We start from the raw sequence: 18,433 nt of genomic DNA, 5'->3' as shown, positions 1-18,433 counted from the left end.
GGAAAATGAAGGAGAGAAATGATGACGAAGAAAATGTCGGATGATGAGGATTTTAATTGAGTACTCATTAAATTCTGGAGTTTTTTGGGGGGAGAGGAGAGGGGAAGGAAACTGGAAGAAGGTGTAAATGAAGGGATTGTAAATGAGAATGGAAGGCGGTGGTGGGTGTGATGGCGGCGTCGGCGGTTAACGAAATCGAATGAAAAAAAAAATGATTTCCGTATGTTTTCGTTATTTTAAACGTTTCGTTTGTTTGTTCGTTTGTTTGTTTGTTTGTTTGTTTGCATCGGAAACAATTTTTTTAACTTGGTCGTTTTTTTTGTTTTATCTCGTTAATGCCAAAAATAATTAAAAAAAAAAGAAAAATTTGTAAAAAAAACTTACGCAAATTTATCAGAAAACATTTTTTAATTTTAACCACTTCCGCTTTCGAATAACAAACTTTTTTTTTTTTTTTTGTTTATACAATACCCCGTCGTATTTCCGGTTAGTTTGAAAACTTTTTTTGTCTGTTTTCACGATCGCGTTGTTTAGTTTATTATTATCGTCGGCGTCGTTTATTTTTTTTTAATAACAGAATTTTGTTGTTGCACCGGATGAGGTTTCCCGAGACAGACTGACAGCCTCGTCATCTTTTCCTTTCGTTTTTTCACATCCGGTTTAAACGCGCAACGCAAATTTTCTCCCCGTGATTTTTCATCTTCTTTTTTTTTTTTTTTTTTTAGTTGGGAGCGTTTAAGTTTTCTCTCTCTCTTTCTCTCTCTCTCTCTCTCTCTCTCTCTCTCTCTCTCTCTCTCTCTCTCTCCGAAAACTCTCTATAAATATATATCACTTCGTCGTCGGATTTTGATTAAATTATTATTATTATTATTATTATTATTACTTTTTTTTTCGTCTTAACGCGATTAGAATTCGATTAGGTTGTTTGTAGGTATTTTTAAAAATGCTTTTCCGAACCTTAATCCGGTTTAAAAAAAAAAAAAAAGAAAATTGTTTCAAATTATTTTTATTTATTTAATAAGGAACGGTCAATCGGATGTGGAGATTTTACACAGTGGCGAAATCTATCGGTGAAAATTTTATTAACCAATCAAAATGAATTTGATTATTTTTATTCGACCAATGAGAAGGAAGGAAATTTTTTTTTCTTTTTTTTGACGGTTAGAAAAAAAATTATTTTTCCAACGGTTTTTTTTTTTTGGTCGTTTGTCGTTGGGTTGTTTGATTGTAACAAAAAAATAAATTTTCGGAAAATTTTTCTTTTTAATGTCGGTTTGATGAGTTCTTCTCAAGTGACTTTTCACGTTTGTTTCGTAACGAAAAAGAAAGAACATATATATATATATCGGATTGTGTTTGTTCGTTTGTTTGTTTGTTTGTTTGTTTGTTGTTTTCAATTCTTTTCAATTCTTTCTTCTTTCTCTCTTTACAAAGTAAAGTAAAAAAAAATATTTCTAAGATTTCGTAACGCAGGAAGGGAGGAGGAGGGGGATGGGAAAACTTGAAAATAAAATAAAATTGAAAATCGAAAAGATTAAAAAAAAGGAAAAGAAAAAGGAAAAAGAAAAATTTCAATAAAATTTTTCAAAATATATATTTACATCAAACGTATAAAAAAAATTTTCCGCCATATTTGAAATCACACATCATTTTTTTTTTTTTTAAGATTTAAAATACAAATATGGCGTCGTTACTTTGAAAAATTTTTTTTACGTTTGAAAAAAGGGGGGGGAGAAAATGATGGTACGAATGAAATTTTACCGTCGGGAAATTTCCTCCTCTCCCCTCCTTCCTCTCTTCTCTCAAAGGATTTCTGTTCCTGCTATTGTTTCCGTTTCCTGTTTGATTATATTCTCTAAAAAAATTTTTTTTTGTTTTTTTTAAGGACTCTGACCGACGAATATCTGGAAGAATTGGGAATCGAATTCATGCCCGAGTATAAGGATCCCTATCATAAAAGGTAAGTTCGAAAAGAATCCTTTTTTTATTATTATTATTAACTTAATATTCCGTGGGTGGGGGGGCGGGAAGGAACTTGCCGCGGTGGAAACTTATTTTAAAAAAATTTTTCGACATTGTAATATATGTGTATGTAATTAGAGAAAAATAAAAAATAAAAATGGCGTATTATTAGAAAAAGGATAAAAAAGGAAACAATTTACGGGTGCGGGAGTGCGCGTGAAAGGTTTATTTATCCGTTGAAAGGTTTTTAATTGAAATTTCAATTTGTGTGATGCGAGAGAACAACAACAAAAAAAAAAACGCGTTCGAATTTCACAAATCATTTTCCTATTTGTAATTTAAGATTTTGTAACTTTCACGTCGGTAGAAAAGAAATCGACGTTGGTCGAAAGGAAACGATTTGTAAAAGTAAAAGAGGAAGGGGGAGGAGGAGGAGAGAGAGAGAGAGAAGGAAAGACAAAGTGAGAAAGTAAGAGAGAGAGAGAGAAAGAAGAAAAAACAAAGTGAGAAAGCAAGAGAGAGAAAAAGGGGGAGAGAAGGAAAGAAAAGGTGAGAAAGTAAGAGAGAGTAAAAGAGAGAGTGAGAGAGAGAGAGAGAGAGAGAGAGAGAGAGAGAGGGAGAAGAAAAGACTAAGTGAGAAAGTAAGAGAGAGTAAGGGAGAGAAAGTATAAGCAATTAATAAATACGGATAAAGCGGTAAAAGCTTTATTATAAAAGATAAAACGAATAATAATAATTAATACAAAGTGCAGGGAAATTTTTTCCCCGTCACTTTCCCCTCCTCCTCCTCATCTTTTATTCTTATTTATTTCTTTCGAAGGAAAAGGGGGGGGGAAATGAGTGAAAGTTTTAATAATCTTGCCGTCAACGGGACGAGTAAACATAATTGAAAAAAATTTTTTTTTTTTCTTTTTTTTTCTTGTGGAAGAGAGAGAGAGAGAGAGAGAGAGAAGAGAAAAGAAAAAGGAAAAGTCGGAAAATTGAAACGTTCGAATAAACACTTTTCTTTTTTTTTCCACCTTTGATAAACGATCAACAAAAAAAAAAAAAAAAAATGACTGAGAAGAAAAAAGAAAATTGAAATGGAAACTTTTATTTGACCTTGAACACGCATCCACCTTTGAGAAGTTTACATTGTTAATTTTCCCCTTCCCCTTCTCTCCTTCTACTCCTCTCTTCCCCGTCGGAAAACCGTGGAAAATGTATTTTTAAATTTTTATAAATTTGTTTTTGTTTTTCCAGAGCCATGACTCACGGAGAAATCGGATGTTTTTTAAGTCATTATTTCATTTGGGAAAAGGTAATAATAAAATCCAATTGGTCGGTTGGTTGACCAATCAAATGAAAGTTAATAATAATAATAATAATAATAATAATGATAATAATAATATTAATAGAATACGTTAAAGTGTTGAGAAAACATTTTTGAAATTTAATATGGTTTGATTTGACGTGACGGATTGAAAAATCTTTTATGATTTTATTTATTTTTATTTATTTATTTATTTTTGGACGTGATATTCCAAATTGAAATTTGTTTTTTTCTTTTTGTTCTGGAACTTTCAGGTTTTGGAAAACAAATACGATTTGATAATGGTATTGGAAGATGACGTACAATTCGAACCTTATTTCCGAGAGAAAATCACGGCGCTATTAAAAGAAGTCGAAGATTTGAAATTACCCTGGGATTTAATGTAAGAAAGATGAGATGAGTCGCGTCGCGTCGCGTTGCGTTATTCGCGCGGGAAAATTTTAAATTTTTTTATGACGAATGACGTCACATTTTTTTCAGTTACATCGGTAGGAAGAGATTGGTCGAGCACGAGGATTGGGTAAAAGGTTCGAAATCTTTGGTACACGTGGCGTATTCCTATTGGACGTTGGGTTATTTGTTGACCAATGAGGGAGCTAGAAAATTATTAGAGCAAAAACCGTTGAAAAAATTAATACCCGTCGACGAATACATACCGATATTGTTCGATAAACATCCGGAGTGAGTTTTTCTTTGTTTTTTTTCGGATAATCGTTTTCGATTTTCGATTTCGAATGTTTTTTTTTTTTTTTTGTCGTTAGGAAAGAATGGAAAAAGCATTTTCCGAAAAGGGATTTATTAGCTTATTCGGCGGCTCCGCTTTTGTTATATCCGACGCATTACACGGGTGAAGAAGGTTACATAAGCGACACGGAAAATTCAGTCATTGTTAAAGAATCGCAAAAAGAAATACGAGAGGATTTATGAATGAAGGGAAGGGGAAAAATGGGGAGTATGGGGTGGGGGAGGGGAGGGGGTTAAAAGAAAATGTGCCTTTTTCTAATAATTTTGTTTAGAGACTTATTATTCTATGAGAATTATGACAATCAAGTAAGTCAATGGAGAAATCTTCCGCTTACAAAAATATATTAATATATATTAATGAAGACTGTTACCCATTTATACCAAATTTTAATTAAATGTTTTTATAATATTATATATTTATATCAAAAGATTTAAAAATCTCATTTATCAATTGCGTGTGTGTGTGTTCATTTTAAATTTTATAAATTTTTAATCATTTAATATATTATTACGTGAAATTCAAAGCCGTGAAATGCATTTGTTATTATTATTATTATTTTATTTTAATAAACGTTAAATTTAGCTTTATTTCGATTAGTTTTACGTAGCGCTTGTTTTTTTTAATTAATTTTTTTACATAAAATTATTTTTTCTAAAGTTATTTTATAATCTATCGTCATGATATTTAATAACGATTTATTATTATTATTATTATTATTATTATTATTATTATTATTATTGTTACCGTATTTATTCATAAAATATAATAATATATAAATAAATAATATTAAAAATATTTGATTAAATTCATTTTCTTTTCCAATTCTTAAAATTGTAAACATGTAATTTGTCATAGAGTAATTATAATAATTGTTTATCATTATAAAATTCGTAGATAAAAATTTTCCATGGAGTAAACAAATTTTTTAAGTTGGCAACACTTTTTACAATTCAAACATTTATTCGAATGGAAGGAAGTGTAGTGTGCTGTCGTTCGTTATGTGTTAAACGTTAAAGAAAAAAAAAAAAAATTTAATTTAATTTAAATTTAAAAAATGAATTTTATTAATAATTATCGTTATGTTAATAAGAATTTAATTAATTTAAAATATTTTTTAAATAATAATATTAATAATAATACGTTAATAAGAAGTTTAGGGACGATAGGTAAAAAAGAAGGAGATGAAAAAAAAAATTATTTGATTGATTCTAATAAACATAAAATAATATATTCGTTTAATAAAATAAATACATTATGTGCATATATAAGAGCAAAATATTATTCATTGGGAGCCACTGTTTTTTTTATACCTGTTACATATTTAACGGATAAATCAGTAAATTTTACAGCGGCAATAGCTACATTCTGTCAGTTTACCAAAAACAGTGAAAAATTTTAAATATGATTTTTGTACTGATTATTATATATATTATTTTATTTTCTAGGTATTTTACACACTGTCATGTACACTTATTTAGCCAACTGTTTGAAACATTTTCCCGGTTTAATTTATGTTAATAAAACACCAGATAATGTCAACGAAGTTGTTTTTTGTATGATAAATGAAAAGGGTAGAAGGACGGATGTAAAGTGTAAACCAGAGGACATTGTACTGATAGGTTTTAAAAATAAACTCACACAATATTTTAATGTTGTTCATTTTAAAATCAAAAATGATGTTAATTCATATAAATTATTTTATAGCAATTGTAAAATACACGATGAAAAATCATTCGAATCGATTTTCGGTGGTTACGAAGTTAAATGATTTGTTTCGTTAATTTGAAATCGTTAATCATGTAATATTATATTAAGTGTACAACAAAGTATTATTATTTAATTTAAATTCCTTTGTTAAACTATTTTTTTTGTTTTTTAAAGGAAAAAAATGTTATTTGAGTGCATAAATACTTATTAATGGATAAATCGTTATCGTAAAAGGATTGGATGGTTGTAAAAACTAAAAAAGAAATTTAATGCAAAATCAAATTATCTATTATTGTTTATTTATTGTAATAATTTATACACATAACTGATAATTAAAAAAAAAAATGATGATGATGATAAATGTTGAATAAATTTATGTCCATTTATAATGAGCGATACTTCGATTAGCTTCGCACATTTTAAGCAATTCTAATTTTTTATTAAATGCTTTACCCCTTTTTTCATGAGCTGCAAGTATTTCGTCTGCTAATGCTTTTTCAAAACTTATGACAGGTGATTTTTCCATTGTAGCTTGTAAAAGCCATTGTATTGCTCTAAATTTAGCTTCATTTGGTTTTATACCCACAGGGATTTGATACCATGTACCACTTTTTTTAATTTTTGTCAAATATAAACTAGGAGTTAAATTTTTTATGGCTGAGTGATAAATGACGAGAGGATTCAATGGGATTTTTTCCCTTTCGCTTTCATCCTTTTCCTTATTGTATTTTCTCAACTGTACATGTTTTATTTTAGTGAAAGCATTATTGACAAGTGTTCTTGCTAATATTTTATCACCTTTTTTCATAACTCGATTTATCAATTTCCTTTTATCATCATCGTAAAAAACTGAACAGGTTTGATCGCTTAATGATGCTCTTATTTTAAAATATTTAACTTCATCAAATGATATTTCATCTAATTTTTTATCCATTTCCGGTTTAGTAAAAATTGGATTTACGTATTCTGAAGGATACTGAGAATAAAACTTTGGTAAATTGATAATACATTTTCTGTAAATAATAAAAAATTTATTTTCAATGAAATAAAATTTGAAAATAATAATTTTGAACGCATTGATTTTACGTTTTGGTAAAAATTTCAAGAAAAACATTAACGGTTATTAAATACTTTTAATATTATTATAAATTAATAACTTTATCATAAATTTATTAATAAGTAAAAGCGTTAAAATATAAATATACGTACATATAATCGTGTGTTATCGGATTTAAAAATATTTTCCTACAAAATTGTTTACATTTTAATGTGGACATTTTATTTTTTTTTATTGCAAATCGCATTCGTAAATTTTTAAGTTGGCTAAACTGATTCGAATGTTTTCTGCTTCTGTCCATCTTTAATTTTGTGTAAGTAATTTTAATTTTAACATTTTATTATAGTTGTTAAAATATTTATTAATTCGTTTTCAACTATCGTTATTATTCCAGATTAAAAAAAATATTTTTATTATGTTTTTGGTAAGCTCTCTGAAGTAATATAGAATAGTTTTTATTTGTGAATAAAAGAAAAATTTTGTGTGGTTAACAATAATAATAATAATGATTATTATATTCATTTTTAATATATATTTTTTGTGCATGTAAAATTGTAATTTTTAATTTTAGGTTAATGGCCTTTAAAATAATTAAAAAATACGGTACCGTGGTTTTATTTCCGAGTATTGTCACTTATTTAATATATTCAGACTATATAAGAAGTTTGAAATATAAAGAAAACAAACTTGCGACAACTGCGACAGAAAATAATTTGAATTAAGGTAATACAACAAAATTTCTTTTTTTTTTTTTTAAATAAAATTTTAATCGATAATAATGAAAAACATTTATATTTAATGATAGCAAAAGTTAACAAGTTTTTTTTTTATTCAAATTAGAAAATTTTTTTCACAAATTTTAACAGGATGATTTCACTTAAGCAAATATCTGCAATATGTATGAGTCTCAGTGTTGGAGTTTCTGGCATTGTTGCAGGATATGTTGTCGATAAATATTATGTGAAACCATTTGAACTTACTTTTAGAGACAAAAGTGCTCTCTATGGTAAGAGTCCCGAAGAAAGAGGTGAACCATCCTGGTAAATGTGGAGTTAAAAATTGTTCTGCAATAGTTTAAATTTATTTTTATTAGATTTATTATTATTATTACAGTCTCAATTATATATTTTTTTTTTTTTTTCAAATGCAGTCTGTACTAAATAAATATCAGTAAAAGTTATGGTTTAGAAATTTTTATTTTATTTTATTACTTAATCAAATTTCATTGTGATATTCCATTTTAAGAATCAAAAAAACATTAAAATATAAAAAAAAGTTAAATTGAAACGAAAAAAAATGATTTTTATTAGCTTATTCGTTTTTCAAATATTCATTTGTGACGATATAATTAAAAAAAAAAACTTGTTAAAATTTATAATAAGGTAAATGTGTAGTATTATATAGAAATTCAAAGGAAGAAATTTTTAGGGAAGAAATATTAATTATTATTTTGTAGAAAGATAATTACTTACTTACTGCTATGTTACTTTTTGTATTTGATACAAATGCAATTTAAGCATTTTTAATTGAAAATTACACTGATTAAAAAAAAAATTGAGGGCGAAAATATCGTGTTTAGAAAAGAATTCATTAAATTCTTACAAATAATTTTACGCATTACAATTTTAAATTAATAATTAAATTGAAAAAGAAAAATTTTTACGCATAAAAAAGTACATAAATTGATTTTTTTAAAATGATTAAATATATTTAAATATTGAATCGACCGTTACTTTTAAAAATTATTGAAACGCATGAAATGCCTCCGTTATTCATATATTCATCCGCGTGGCTTCTCGCAAATGTGAAACAATGATTTTAAAATCTCGGAGGCATTGTCATCACCTGTTAATCAAAAAGTAGCAAGTGGTGTACGTAGTTATTCATATATTCCTCCGTTATTCATGTATTCATCCGCGCGGCTTCTCGCAAATGTGAAACAATGAGTTTAAAATCTCGGAGGCATTGTCATCACCTGTTAGTTAGTCAAAAAGTAGCAAGTGGTGCACGCAGTTAAGTAATTTTCTTTAATTTTTTTTTTTTTTTTTTTTTTTATTTAATGAACTCTGACGCTATCATTATTGAAATTGAATCAAAAGAATATGAATGTTCAAAAAGTGAACTTTCTAAATTTAGTGAATATTTTGAAATTATGTTCACTAAAGATTTTGCTGAAAAAAAAATGTCCAGAATCAAACTTAAGGTAAGTGAATTTTTTTTTTTTTTTCATTTTTTCCCCCTTCCTTTTTTAATTTATTTAATTATTAATATTATAATTTAGTTTAAAACAATAGAAAATATTGAAAAAAAAAAAATTTATTTAAAATGATTTTTGTTACATTTAAACGTTTTGTTCAAATACAGTTTTTTTTTTCTTTCATCAATGCCACAACGCTAATGAAACAATGTAATAATCATTTCTTATTAGGTTTTATTCTCTTGTATTTTTTTTATGCATTTGTAAAAGGATCAATCCTGAAAATAATTTCAATTATGTTGTGAATTAAAAAAAATTTAATTTAATTTTATCAAGGAAATTGAATAAAATATTTGGTGACATTAACAATTAGTACCATAATTAATTTTCAAAATTGCTTTTTAATTTGATATTACTTAAACTTACATGGTCATTCCTTCGAATACATAATTAATTAGAATGTACTGCAATATTGTATCCCAAGCTTTTGCATTTTCCGTACCTATTTTATATTTAATCACAGAACAAATAGCATCTTTCATTTCTAAAAAAAGTTTTTCATTTACTCCAATCGTGTAATGATTTCTTCCAAGCACGAATAAAACAGGTTTCGTTTCTTCGTTTCCGTTCATGAATTGCACAATGCATTCCATGAAATTCAAAACAGCACTCGAATGTTTAAAAAGTCTCTTATTTACAACATCATCAGTTAATTCTTCTTCAAATTTAGGAAGTGTAAATAATTCTTTTTTAGTCGTATCATTTTGAAAAAATGTTTCTTCTATTTTTGTACAATACCAATCGAAATCTTCTTTAATCGATTCCCATGTTGGCGTAACTATTTTAACAGCTAACGATAAATTCTCTTGATTTATATCTCTTTTTATATTTTTACTCATTATACTTAATTATACTTATTATTAATATATTATCAATATGTATGTATAATTCAAAGTTATTTATTACACACTTATCGAATTCAAGTCAGTTTATTTACAAATTAATTTATTTTTGTTTAAATCACTCTAGACGACTAGAAAAAAACAAAAACATATCATATGTTCTTTCATTTGTCTTTCTCCAGTCTATTTTTAAAATTATTTCCTTTTATTCTTTTTCTGATTTTAAAGAAACCTAATTATTTTACCTCTCACTCTCAATAATGTATACAAAAAAAATTTTACACCATTTTTGATATTATTATTATTATTATTAATAATATTTTACCATTTATTTGTTTCAGAATGTGACGGTTACATCTTGGGAATACGTTCTTAAATATTTAAAAAATGGCGGTTTTTTACAAATGAATAACGAAAATGATTTCAAACTTGAAGAAATGCTTGAATTGTTACAAACCGTTAACATGTTTCGATTTACGGATATGGAAGGTAATTAATAAAAAAATTTTATTTGTTTTTAACTTTATTTTATTTATTATCATTATTATTATAATCATTTTTTTCTTGTTTTTCCAGAATGGTGTTCGAGTGTCATATCGCAATCTGTCGAAACGATTAATTGTTTGAAAATATTAGAAATCGCGAGTAGAATAGAATCGGAAAATTTAATACGTCAGGCACGAGCATTTGCATTGTGGCATTTTGATGACGTCACAAAATTAGATTCGTTTTATAATTTACACGTTGATCAGGTCGAAGGGTAGGTAAATTTTAACGTTAATCTCGATTGATTTTCTCTCTCTCTCTCTCTCTCTCTCTCTCTCGTAGTTATACGAATCCTTTTTAATGTTTTTTTCCCCCCATAGGTACTGCAGCGATCCGGCTTTACATTGTTCGAAAGGCGAATGGGGAGTTTGGATAGCTTTAGATAAATGGATGATGAATTGTTGCGAAGATGATAGACGACGACGACGACGACAGCACACGGCAAGACTTTTACTTTGCCTTCGTTTGAAATCCCTACGTTTGATAGATTTAGAAAGGATGATTTTGTTCGAATCCGTTAAATCGTGTCCAATGGTAGTAAAATTATAATGATAGTTGAGAATGATCATCCAAATCGAACCTTAATTATTATTATTTTTTGTTTGTTTAAAGGTTTTCAAAGCAATTCTCAAGTTGATACAAGAGAAAAACGTGGACGATGATTCGAGAGAAAATTATTTAGATTGTAAAAGGTTAAAAATAGACGAGAACAAAGGTGAGAGTTTATAATTGGAGAATCCTTTTCACGCTTTTCACGTCGGGCTTTTGTTACATTAAAGTTTTTTTCTTTTTTTTTGCACGGTGTCGTGGCAGAAGACTGCGAAAAAGTCAATTTATTCATACAAAATTGGTTAAAAGTCAAACCTAGGAAATTACCCTCCGTGCCTTGCATAGTCGGAAACATATACACGGGACCGGATACGAGCAGTCCATACGTCGTTAAATTTTGCGAAACTGAAAAAAAATTCATACCCCTGACGAGATTGACGAAAGTCGAAAGCAGTGCCGGAACCATGATGGGTTTCAAAGTGATATCAGACGGTTTTAAAATATATTTGATCGGTGGTCTCATAATGAATCGTCAAAATATGTGGAACGATGCCATATGGACGTACGATCCATTGAAAAACAAATGGTCTTTTTTCACGAGGTGATTTTATACACGATGACGTCATATTGAAAAAGAAAACAAACATGGCGACATTAAAAATTTTTTTTTTTTGTTTTTTTCCAGCATATCGAGACCCATAAGACACATGTCGGTTTGTTTGCTCGGTAATTATTTATACATAATGGGAGGATTCGGACGTCATAGAGTAATACAAAATCAAGTCAGCAAATTATGTTTAAACGATCGTAAGGACAATTAACGTTTGTTCGTTTCCGTTTCCGTTTCCGTTAATCGTGACGTAATCAAAGTGTTGATTTTTTTTTTAGAAGTTTGGTCGGAGTGTGCTTCGATGCCGCAAAATTTATATTCGACGCCTTGCGTTGTTTTTCGCGAAGCTCTTTACCTCGTCGATTGTAACGTTTACGAATACGATCCGAAAACGGACACGTGGTTTACCGTTCCGATAAAACCGTTCGTGAGAGGATTTTCATGTGCCATGGCCGATGATGATTTTATATATTTGGCGGGTGAGTTTCGAAAACAAAAGAAAAATAAAATAAATAAATAAAAAATGAACGGAAGTCGAACGATGATTTTATTTCCCATTTTTACAGGGAATTGCACGAATACGATATATAAATTCGATCCGACGAAACCTAACAAGGATTTAGAGGTCGTAGGTCATTTCAAATACGAATGTTCACAAGCTTGTCTCATCGACGGTTTCATATATTCCCTATCGCAAGATGACCTCGCCGATGATATATTCTGCGAAAAAATGAACACTCGAACGGGTGAAACGTTCGTTCTCTACGAGGGTAAAACGGATTCCGTGATTGCCGATCTTAATCCGAGGCATCGACACGGTTGTTTTTCGTTTTTCACTTACTAACAACCCACAACAAACAAACAAACAAACAACAAACAAAGAAGAAAAATAAGAAAAAAGAAAAAAAAATCAACTTGAAATTATATTTATTTATTTTTTTAAACCGACGGATTCGATGGAAAAAGGTGATTGATTGATTGATTGATTAATCGAAAGCAATTTTATTTCATTTTATTTTGATTATTGTTTATTATCATTATTATTATTTTTGTTTTTTTTTAGGTTTACAGCTCGGTGACGTCATAAGCTCTTAAATCTTTTTTTTTTTTTTATAACGCTCGAAAAAAAAACAACAACAACGGAAAAGGATTAACACGAAAACAACAACAACGAGAGAGAGAGAGAGAGAGAAAAAAAAATTTAATTCTATTTTAGTCATCGTTAGAGGTTGGTAACATTGTTTATATAAATAAATAAATATAAAAAAAAGGAAGGGGAGGGTGTAAATTTTTTATTTTTATTTTTAGAATGAAATGAAACGTAAGGAAATCGAAATTCGATTTATTCCTGCGGGAAGAAGAGAAGAAGGAAGAGGAGGAAGAGGAAGAAGAGGGGAAGATATCATTTGCGTCGGAATGGATACGTACAAAGTTTTGGAGCGGAAAAATCTTAGTTAGTATAATTTTCTTTTTTTCCTTTTTTTCGTTAATGAAATTTTAACGTCTCTCTATTATCTCGCTTTTCTCTTACATTTCCTGCCATTCATCATCATCATCATCATCGTCGTCGTGGAGTTAGAATTTTTTTTATTTAAATCTTACGTAGTGAGAAGAAATGAATCGATGCGTACGAGCACGCACGCACGCACGCGATAATGTGATGGTGAATGTGATGGCATGAAATTTCCCCCCCCCTCTCTCTCTCTCTCTCTCGTTTATACGTTTTTTATTATTGTTATTTTTTGCCGTGGGTTTTTCTTCTGCTGTTTTGCATTCTCTCTCTCTCTCTCTCTCTCTCTCTCTACCTCTCTCGAAACGGGGAAAAAAAATGTAAATAAATAATTGATGACCGGACGTTAAACGAACGCGTTAAAATTTATTACTATTATTATTATTATTATTATTATTATTATTATTATTATTACGAGAGTCGTCGTCGTCGTTTATGTTAATTAATTAATTAATTATGTTTGAATATTTAAATTTTTATAATTAGCCGGGATTAAAATTCCCCCGGGAGGAAAATTTTCAACCGTTTTTACTCTTTTATCATAATAATAATAATAATGATAGTTTCGATGTCGAATCGAAATTTTTTTTTTTTTTTTAACGAGATAATTACGAACTTTGACCTCGAAAATGGAATTTCTGTTACCGACGGCGCCATTTTCAAAATTTTTTTTTTTTTTTTTTTGGGAAATTTCGGAAAATGTTTTATTGATGTCATATATTTATTTCTATTTCCGTTTCCGATCGTGGCCATTTTTTTTTCTTTTCGTTTTTTTTTTTTCGTACTTGACTCGAGTTATTTAAAAGCACACTAGAATTTGAGATAGGGGGAGAGAGAGAAAGGGGGAAGGGAGGGAGGAGGATGAATGTAGGAAAGAAAGGGACGGTAGGAGGGAGGGAGGGGAAAAGATACGTAAGGGCGATTTCAAAAAAAAAAAAAAAGTTTTAAGATTTCAAAAGTTGGTAGAATATTTTTGTTTTTAATTTCTTTTTTATTTTCCAATTTGTTATTGACATTTTTATTTATATTATTATTATTATCATCATTATGGCTTTTGCACGCGATAATAGTCCTTTGAACTTGTCAAGGGGTTTTTTTTTTTTATGGGTTCATTCGAGGATTTCTTGTATCCCTCGGGAATTAAAAAGTACTCGAATTCTTTTCTCTCTCTCTCTCTCTCTCTCTCTCTCTCTCTCCCTCTCCCCCTCTTGCTTTCTCTCTCTTTCTCTTTCTCTCTCATTTTTTCATTTAAAAAAATTTGGTTTTTTTAAAATTTTTCTTTCGGGGCATCATTGATTGTAAGCGCGTAAGGGTTTCAGTGGTCAGGCACGTTCCCCCCCCACACGCACACGCAGGCACGCAAACCAAAACGGAAATTATTTACTTCTCTATGATTCTTTTTGACTTTATTATTTTTTTAAATGTTTTTAACTTGGCGTATGGGACCCGTTTCCGGTTTTTTCGGCCGACGATAGGAGGGGGGGATACGTCGTGTTTAAAATTTCATTTCCGCTCATGTTTTCGGGTTTTTTTTTTCTTTTTCTCTTTTTAATAATTTTGAAAATATTATATACATTTATTATTCTTAGTGGAAATTTTAAAAGAAGAAGAAAAAAGAAAAGCCTAAAGGGGAAAAAGAAAAAAATGAAAGAAAGAAAGAAATACGAACGAAGGAAAAATATTTAATGAAAAAAATAAAAAAAGAAAGGGTTTGGGGGAGGCGAGGGGAGTAAGGAGGGTAGAGGGGAGGGAAAATGGCGGCGGAATATGAATTTTTTTTTTTTTTTTTTTTTCGTATAGGCTTTAAAAAAAAGATTTAATTTTGATTGGAAAGGTTAAAATTCCTGTGGGAAATCTCACGATAAAGAGAAAAAGAGAAAAAGGGGGTTGAGAGGGGGAGGGGTGGAAAATATTATTTTTCAAGTGTTGGTAAATCTGTTTAAAAAAAAATTTTTTTTTTTTTTTTTTGGTCAAATGTTTAAATGATTTATTCGTTAGCTTACTGAGCGGAATTGAATTTTTTTAAAAGTTTTTTCGTTGGGGGGAAGAAAAAAAAGTGTGGGGAGGGTTCAAATTTTATGGGAGGTTTAAGCTCATCTCACTGTCATCACGACCGGGAACGAAGGGGGGTGGGGTGGGAGTCTTAATTCTCATTCTTCTTTACCTATTTATTTATCTGTCTCTGTCTCTATTTCTTTCTTATTTAGTATTTTTTCATTCGCTCTTTCTTTTTTTAGAGTAAGGGGGGAGACAGAGACAGAGAGAGAGAGAGAGACAATAAGGGGGGGGGAGACAGAGACAGAGAGAGAGAGAGAATAAGGGGGGGGGAGACAGAGACAGAGAGAGAGAGAGAGAATAAGGGGGGGAGACAGAGAGAGAGAGAATAAGGGGGGGGAGACAGAGAGAGAGAGAATAAGGGGGGGAGACAGAGAGAGAGAGAGAATAAGGGGGGGAGAGAGAGAGAATAAGGGGGGGAGACAGAGAGAGAGAGAGAGAGAGAGAGAGAGAATAAGGGGGGGAGACAGAGAGAGAGAGAGAGAATAAGGGGGGGAGGTAAAGAAAAAAAAACGCAAATTGTTTATTATAAGAAAATTTATTAAATAATAATTCTTTTTTTTTTTTGCAGGCATGGGAGAATAAACGGAAGCCCGAATTGAACGTGGGAGGGTACACTCGTGAGATCCAACTACTCGGAGGGAAGAAGATCAGAACTCTCCGGCACCCGGCCCCGGCACTCGTCCTCTTCCTCTTCGGCCCCGGCCCCGGCACTCGTCCTCTTCCTCTTCGGCCCCGGCCCCGGCACTCGTCCTCTTCCTCTTCGGCCCCGGCCCCGGCACTCGTCCTCTTCGGCCCCGGCCCCGGCACTCGTCCTCTTCGGCCCCGGCCCCGGCACTCGTCCTCTTCGGCCCCGGCCCCGGCACTCGTCCTCTTCGGCCCCGGCCCCGGCACTCGTCCTCTTCGGCCCCGGCCCCGGCACTCGTCCTCTTCGGCCCCGGCCCCGGCCCCGGCCCCGGCACTCGTCCTCTTCGGCCCCAGTTACCTCTATTCCTGCCTCTTCATCTTCCTCCTTGTCTTCCACGGGGGGACATCGTCTTCTCTTTGCCGATGCGTGCCAACGTTAGGATACTAGGTCCGTTGCCCGAAGGTGACACCCGAATGTGTTCTCCCCAGTGTCAGAGCGACCTCCCCAATACCGAAGTAACCTCCCCAATACCGAAGCGACCTCCCCAATACCGAAGTGTTCTCCCCAGTGTCAGAGCGACCTCCCCAAAACCGAAACGACCTCCCCAATACCGAAGTAACCTCCCCAATACCGAAGCGACTTCCCCAATACCGAAGTGTTCTCCCCAGTGTCAGAGCGACCTCCCCAATACCGAAGTAACCTCCCCAATACCGAAGTGTTCTCCCCAGTGTCAGAGCGACCTCCCCAAAACCGAAACGACCTCCCCAATACCGAAGTAACCTCCCCAGTGCCAAAGTGTCCTCCCCACCCCAATCCTAACACCCGTTCGGATTCCCCCCGTTCACCCCCAAATGCGAGATGATCCGTGACGCCAGCACGCACTCTAAAAACTTACTCATCACATCGAGAAGGCAGATCGGCCGGTACCCCACATGCGTCGACGGGTTTCTTCTTGTTTTCTGAGCAGCCCGTGGTTCGTCAACTTTTACTCCTTCTTTTAAAATTATTGTTTTTGGCTATGAGAAAAAAATTAAAAAAATAAAAATTGTAAAAAAAAAAAAAAAGTACAAGTTTTTAATTTTTTTTTTAATTCCCCTTATTTCCCCCTTTCATTCTCCTCTTCATCTCATTTTCCCGTTTTATTTTTTCTCTCCCTTTTTTTTTTTAATCTATCTCCCCATTACCCTTTTACTCTCTGCTATTCTCCCCTTCCCCCCCTTCCAACCGTTACTCAAAATAAAGAAGAGGAAAATTTTTTTTTTTTTTCGTAATCATTTCACTATTATTATTATTATTATTAAAAAATTTAAATTTAAAATTTTTTTTCGAATGATGATTTGAAAAAAAAAAAAAATTTTCCTCCCCTTTTTTTTTATTTTTTTTTAAATGTTCCCATGGGAGGAGGAAAAGAGAGGAAAAAAAATGGGGATAAAATCTGACTATTAAATTTTATTACGGAGAGAGATAATAATGATTTTGATAAGGTATTAAAGTTATTAAATTTTGGTGACGTAATTTCGAAAAATTAAATGCGAACGAAAAAGAAAAAAAAAAAAAAATTTTTTATGATATTAATAATAATAACGATGATGACGATGATGATAATGATGATGATGATTATTTTTATTATTATTCTATCGACGTCATCTTTAAAAGTTTTTCTCTCTCTTTCTTTTTTTCCTTCAACTTTTATATTAGCATTAATTTAATTTTCCTATTTTCCTATAATAAAATTTAACGGTTTTCTTATTGGAATAATTATTAAAAATAATACGCGAGAGTCAGTGTGAAAGGAGTGAAAGGTGAGAATAAGAGAAAGAAGGTGAGATTGGAGTTTAGGTCACGTGGTGGATGTGAAGGAGAAAGGGGGCGGAGCTTAAAATTAATAAAAAAATTACGTCACACTCGAGTGAAAGGAGGTTAATGCGATCGGAAGAGTTTGGGGAAAGGTGAAACCCAATAAGAATTTTTTTATAATCGTTTCGATTTGTTATTCGAACATTCATTTTTCTCTCTCCCTCTACCCTCCCCCATTTTCTTTTTCCACCCCACCCCCTCCCACCGTTTCAATTATTTTCAAAAAATTTTTTTACGATATTTTATAAACCGATATTTAAATAGAAAAAAAGTTACGACGAAAAAAATAAAACAAAGCAAAGCAAAAAAAAAAAAAAATTCAAATTGAAAATAATTAAATTTCAATTTCAATTTCAATTTAAATTCTAAAAAAAAATGAACGAATCGTTATTTCGAGTAAATTAATAAAATTTTTAATTTTCATTTTGGGTTTCGATTTAAAAAAAAAAAAAAAACAAAATTTACGTTTAAGTTTTTTAACGTTTTCCTATCATGGATTTTTCTTTTTTTTTTTTTTTTTTGCTTTGGAATGAATTTAAAGAAGATGAAAAGAAGAAGAAGAAAAATGTGTGGAATTTAAAAGATAAATTAACGAATTGAATGAAAAACAAAAATTATCAAAATTTTCTTCTTCTTCTTCTTTAAAAAAAAAAAGCAAAATTAATTTCCTACCGTTAATGAAATAAATGATGATAACATGATAAGGTATGTGCGTGCGTGTGCGTGCGTGAGTACGTGCGTGAATGCATGCGTGGGACGGTACAAATAAAAACGAAAAAATTTTCTTCTTTTATTA

The 18,433-nt window shown here is 31.0% G+C and overlaps 5 protein-coding genes across 5 annotated transcripts; 3 read left to right on the top strand and 2 right to left on the bottom strand.

Moving 5' to 3' along the window:
• Positions 1 to 211: 211 nt before the first annotated feature.
• Phum_PHUM149550 (uncharacterized protein) lies at positions 212 to 4,201 on the top strand (the record flags this gene model as incomplete). Its single annotated transcript, XM_002424703.1, has 9 exons — positions 212 to 220; positions 578 to 658; positions 726 to 739; positions 1,023 to 1,070; positions 1,886 to 1,960; positions 3,205 to 3,262; positions 3,529 to 3,656; positions 3,755 to 3,955; positions 4,036 to 4,201. The coding sequence occupies 9 exons, from the start codon at positions 212 to 214 to the stop codon at positions 4,199 to 4,201; spliced, it is 780 nt and encodes a 259-aa protein (XP_002424748.1).
• Positions 4,202 to 6,099: 1,898 nt separating this feature from the next.
• On the bottom strand, positions 6,100 to 7,003 carry Phum_PHUM149540 (ribosomal protein S7, putative; the record flags this gene model as incomplete). The annotated part of the gene is made up of 2 exons (XM_002424702.1): positions 6,100 to 6,714; positions 6,932 to 7,003. 2 exons carry the CDS (start codon positions 7,001 to 7,003, stop codon positions 6,100 to 6,102), a joined length of 687 nt encoding a protein of 228 aa, XP_002424747.1.
• Positions 7,004 to 7,650: 647 nt separating this feature from the next.
• Positions 7,651 to 7,943, top strand: Phum_PHUM149530 (NADH-Ubiquinone oxidoreductase MNLL subunit; the record flags this gene model as incomplete). Its single annotated transcript, XM_002424701.1, has 2 exons — positions 7,651 to 7,823; positions 7,934 to 7,943. 2 exons carry the CDS (start codon positions 7,651 to 7,653, stop codon positions 7,941 to 7,943), a joined length of 183 nt encoding a protein of 60 aa, XP_002424746.1.
• A 1,290-nt stretch (positions 7,944 to 9,233) lies between these two features.
• Phum_PHUM149520 (uncharacterized protein) lies at positions 9,234 to 10,050 on the bottom strand (the record flags this gene model as incomplete). Its single annotated transcript, XM_002424700.1, has 3 exons — positions 9,234 to 9,258; positions 9,407 to 9,857; positions 10,032 to 10,050. The coding sequence occupies 3 exons, from the start codon at positions 10,048 to 10,050 to the stop codon at positions 9,234 to 9,236; spliced, it is 495 nt and encodes a 164-aa protein (XP_002424745.1).
• A 236-nt stretch (positions 10,051 to 10,286) lies between these two features.
• On the top strand, positions 10,287 to 12,431 carry Phum_PHUM149510 (uncharacterized protein; the record flags this gene model as incomplete). Its single annotated transcript, XM_002424699.1, has 8 exons — positions 10,287 to 10,371; positions 10,459 to 10,642; positions 10,749 to 10,962; positions 11,041 to 11,143; positions 11,242 to 11,578; positions 11,663 to 11,784; positions 11,866 to 12,066; positions 12,154 to 12,431. 8 exons carry the CDS (start codon positions 10,287 to 10,289, stop codon positions 12,429 to 12,431), a joined length of 1,524 nt encoding a protein of 507 aa, XP_002424744.1.
• Between the last annotated feature and the right edge of the window lie 6,002 nt (positions 12,432 to 18,433).

The sequence above is a fragment of the Pediculus humanus genome, genomic scaffold, assembly GCF_000006295.1.
Source record: "Pediculus humanus corporis 1103172107490 genomic scaffold, whole genome shotgun sequence".
Taxonomy (NCBI): domain Eukaryota; kingdom Metazoa; phylum Arthropoda; class Insecta; order Psocodea; family Pediculidae; genus Pediculus; species Pediculus humanus.
The sequence above is the reverse complement of the archived record's forward strand: the minus strand, read 5'-3'. Positions and strand labels throughout refer to the sequence as shown.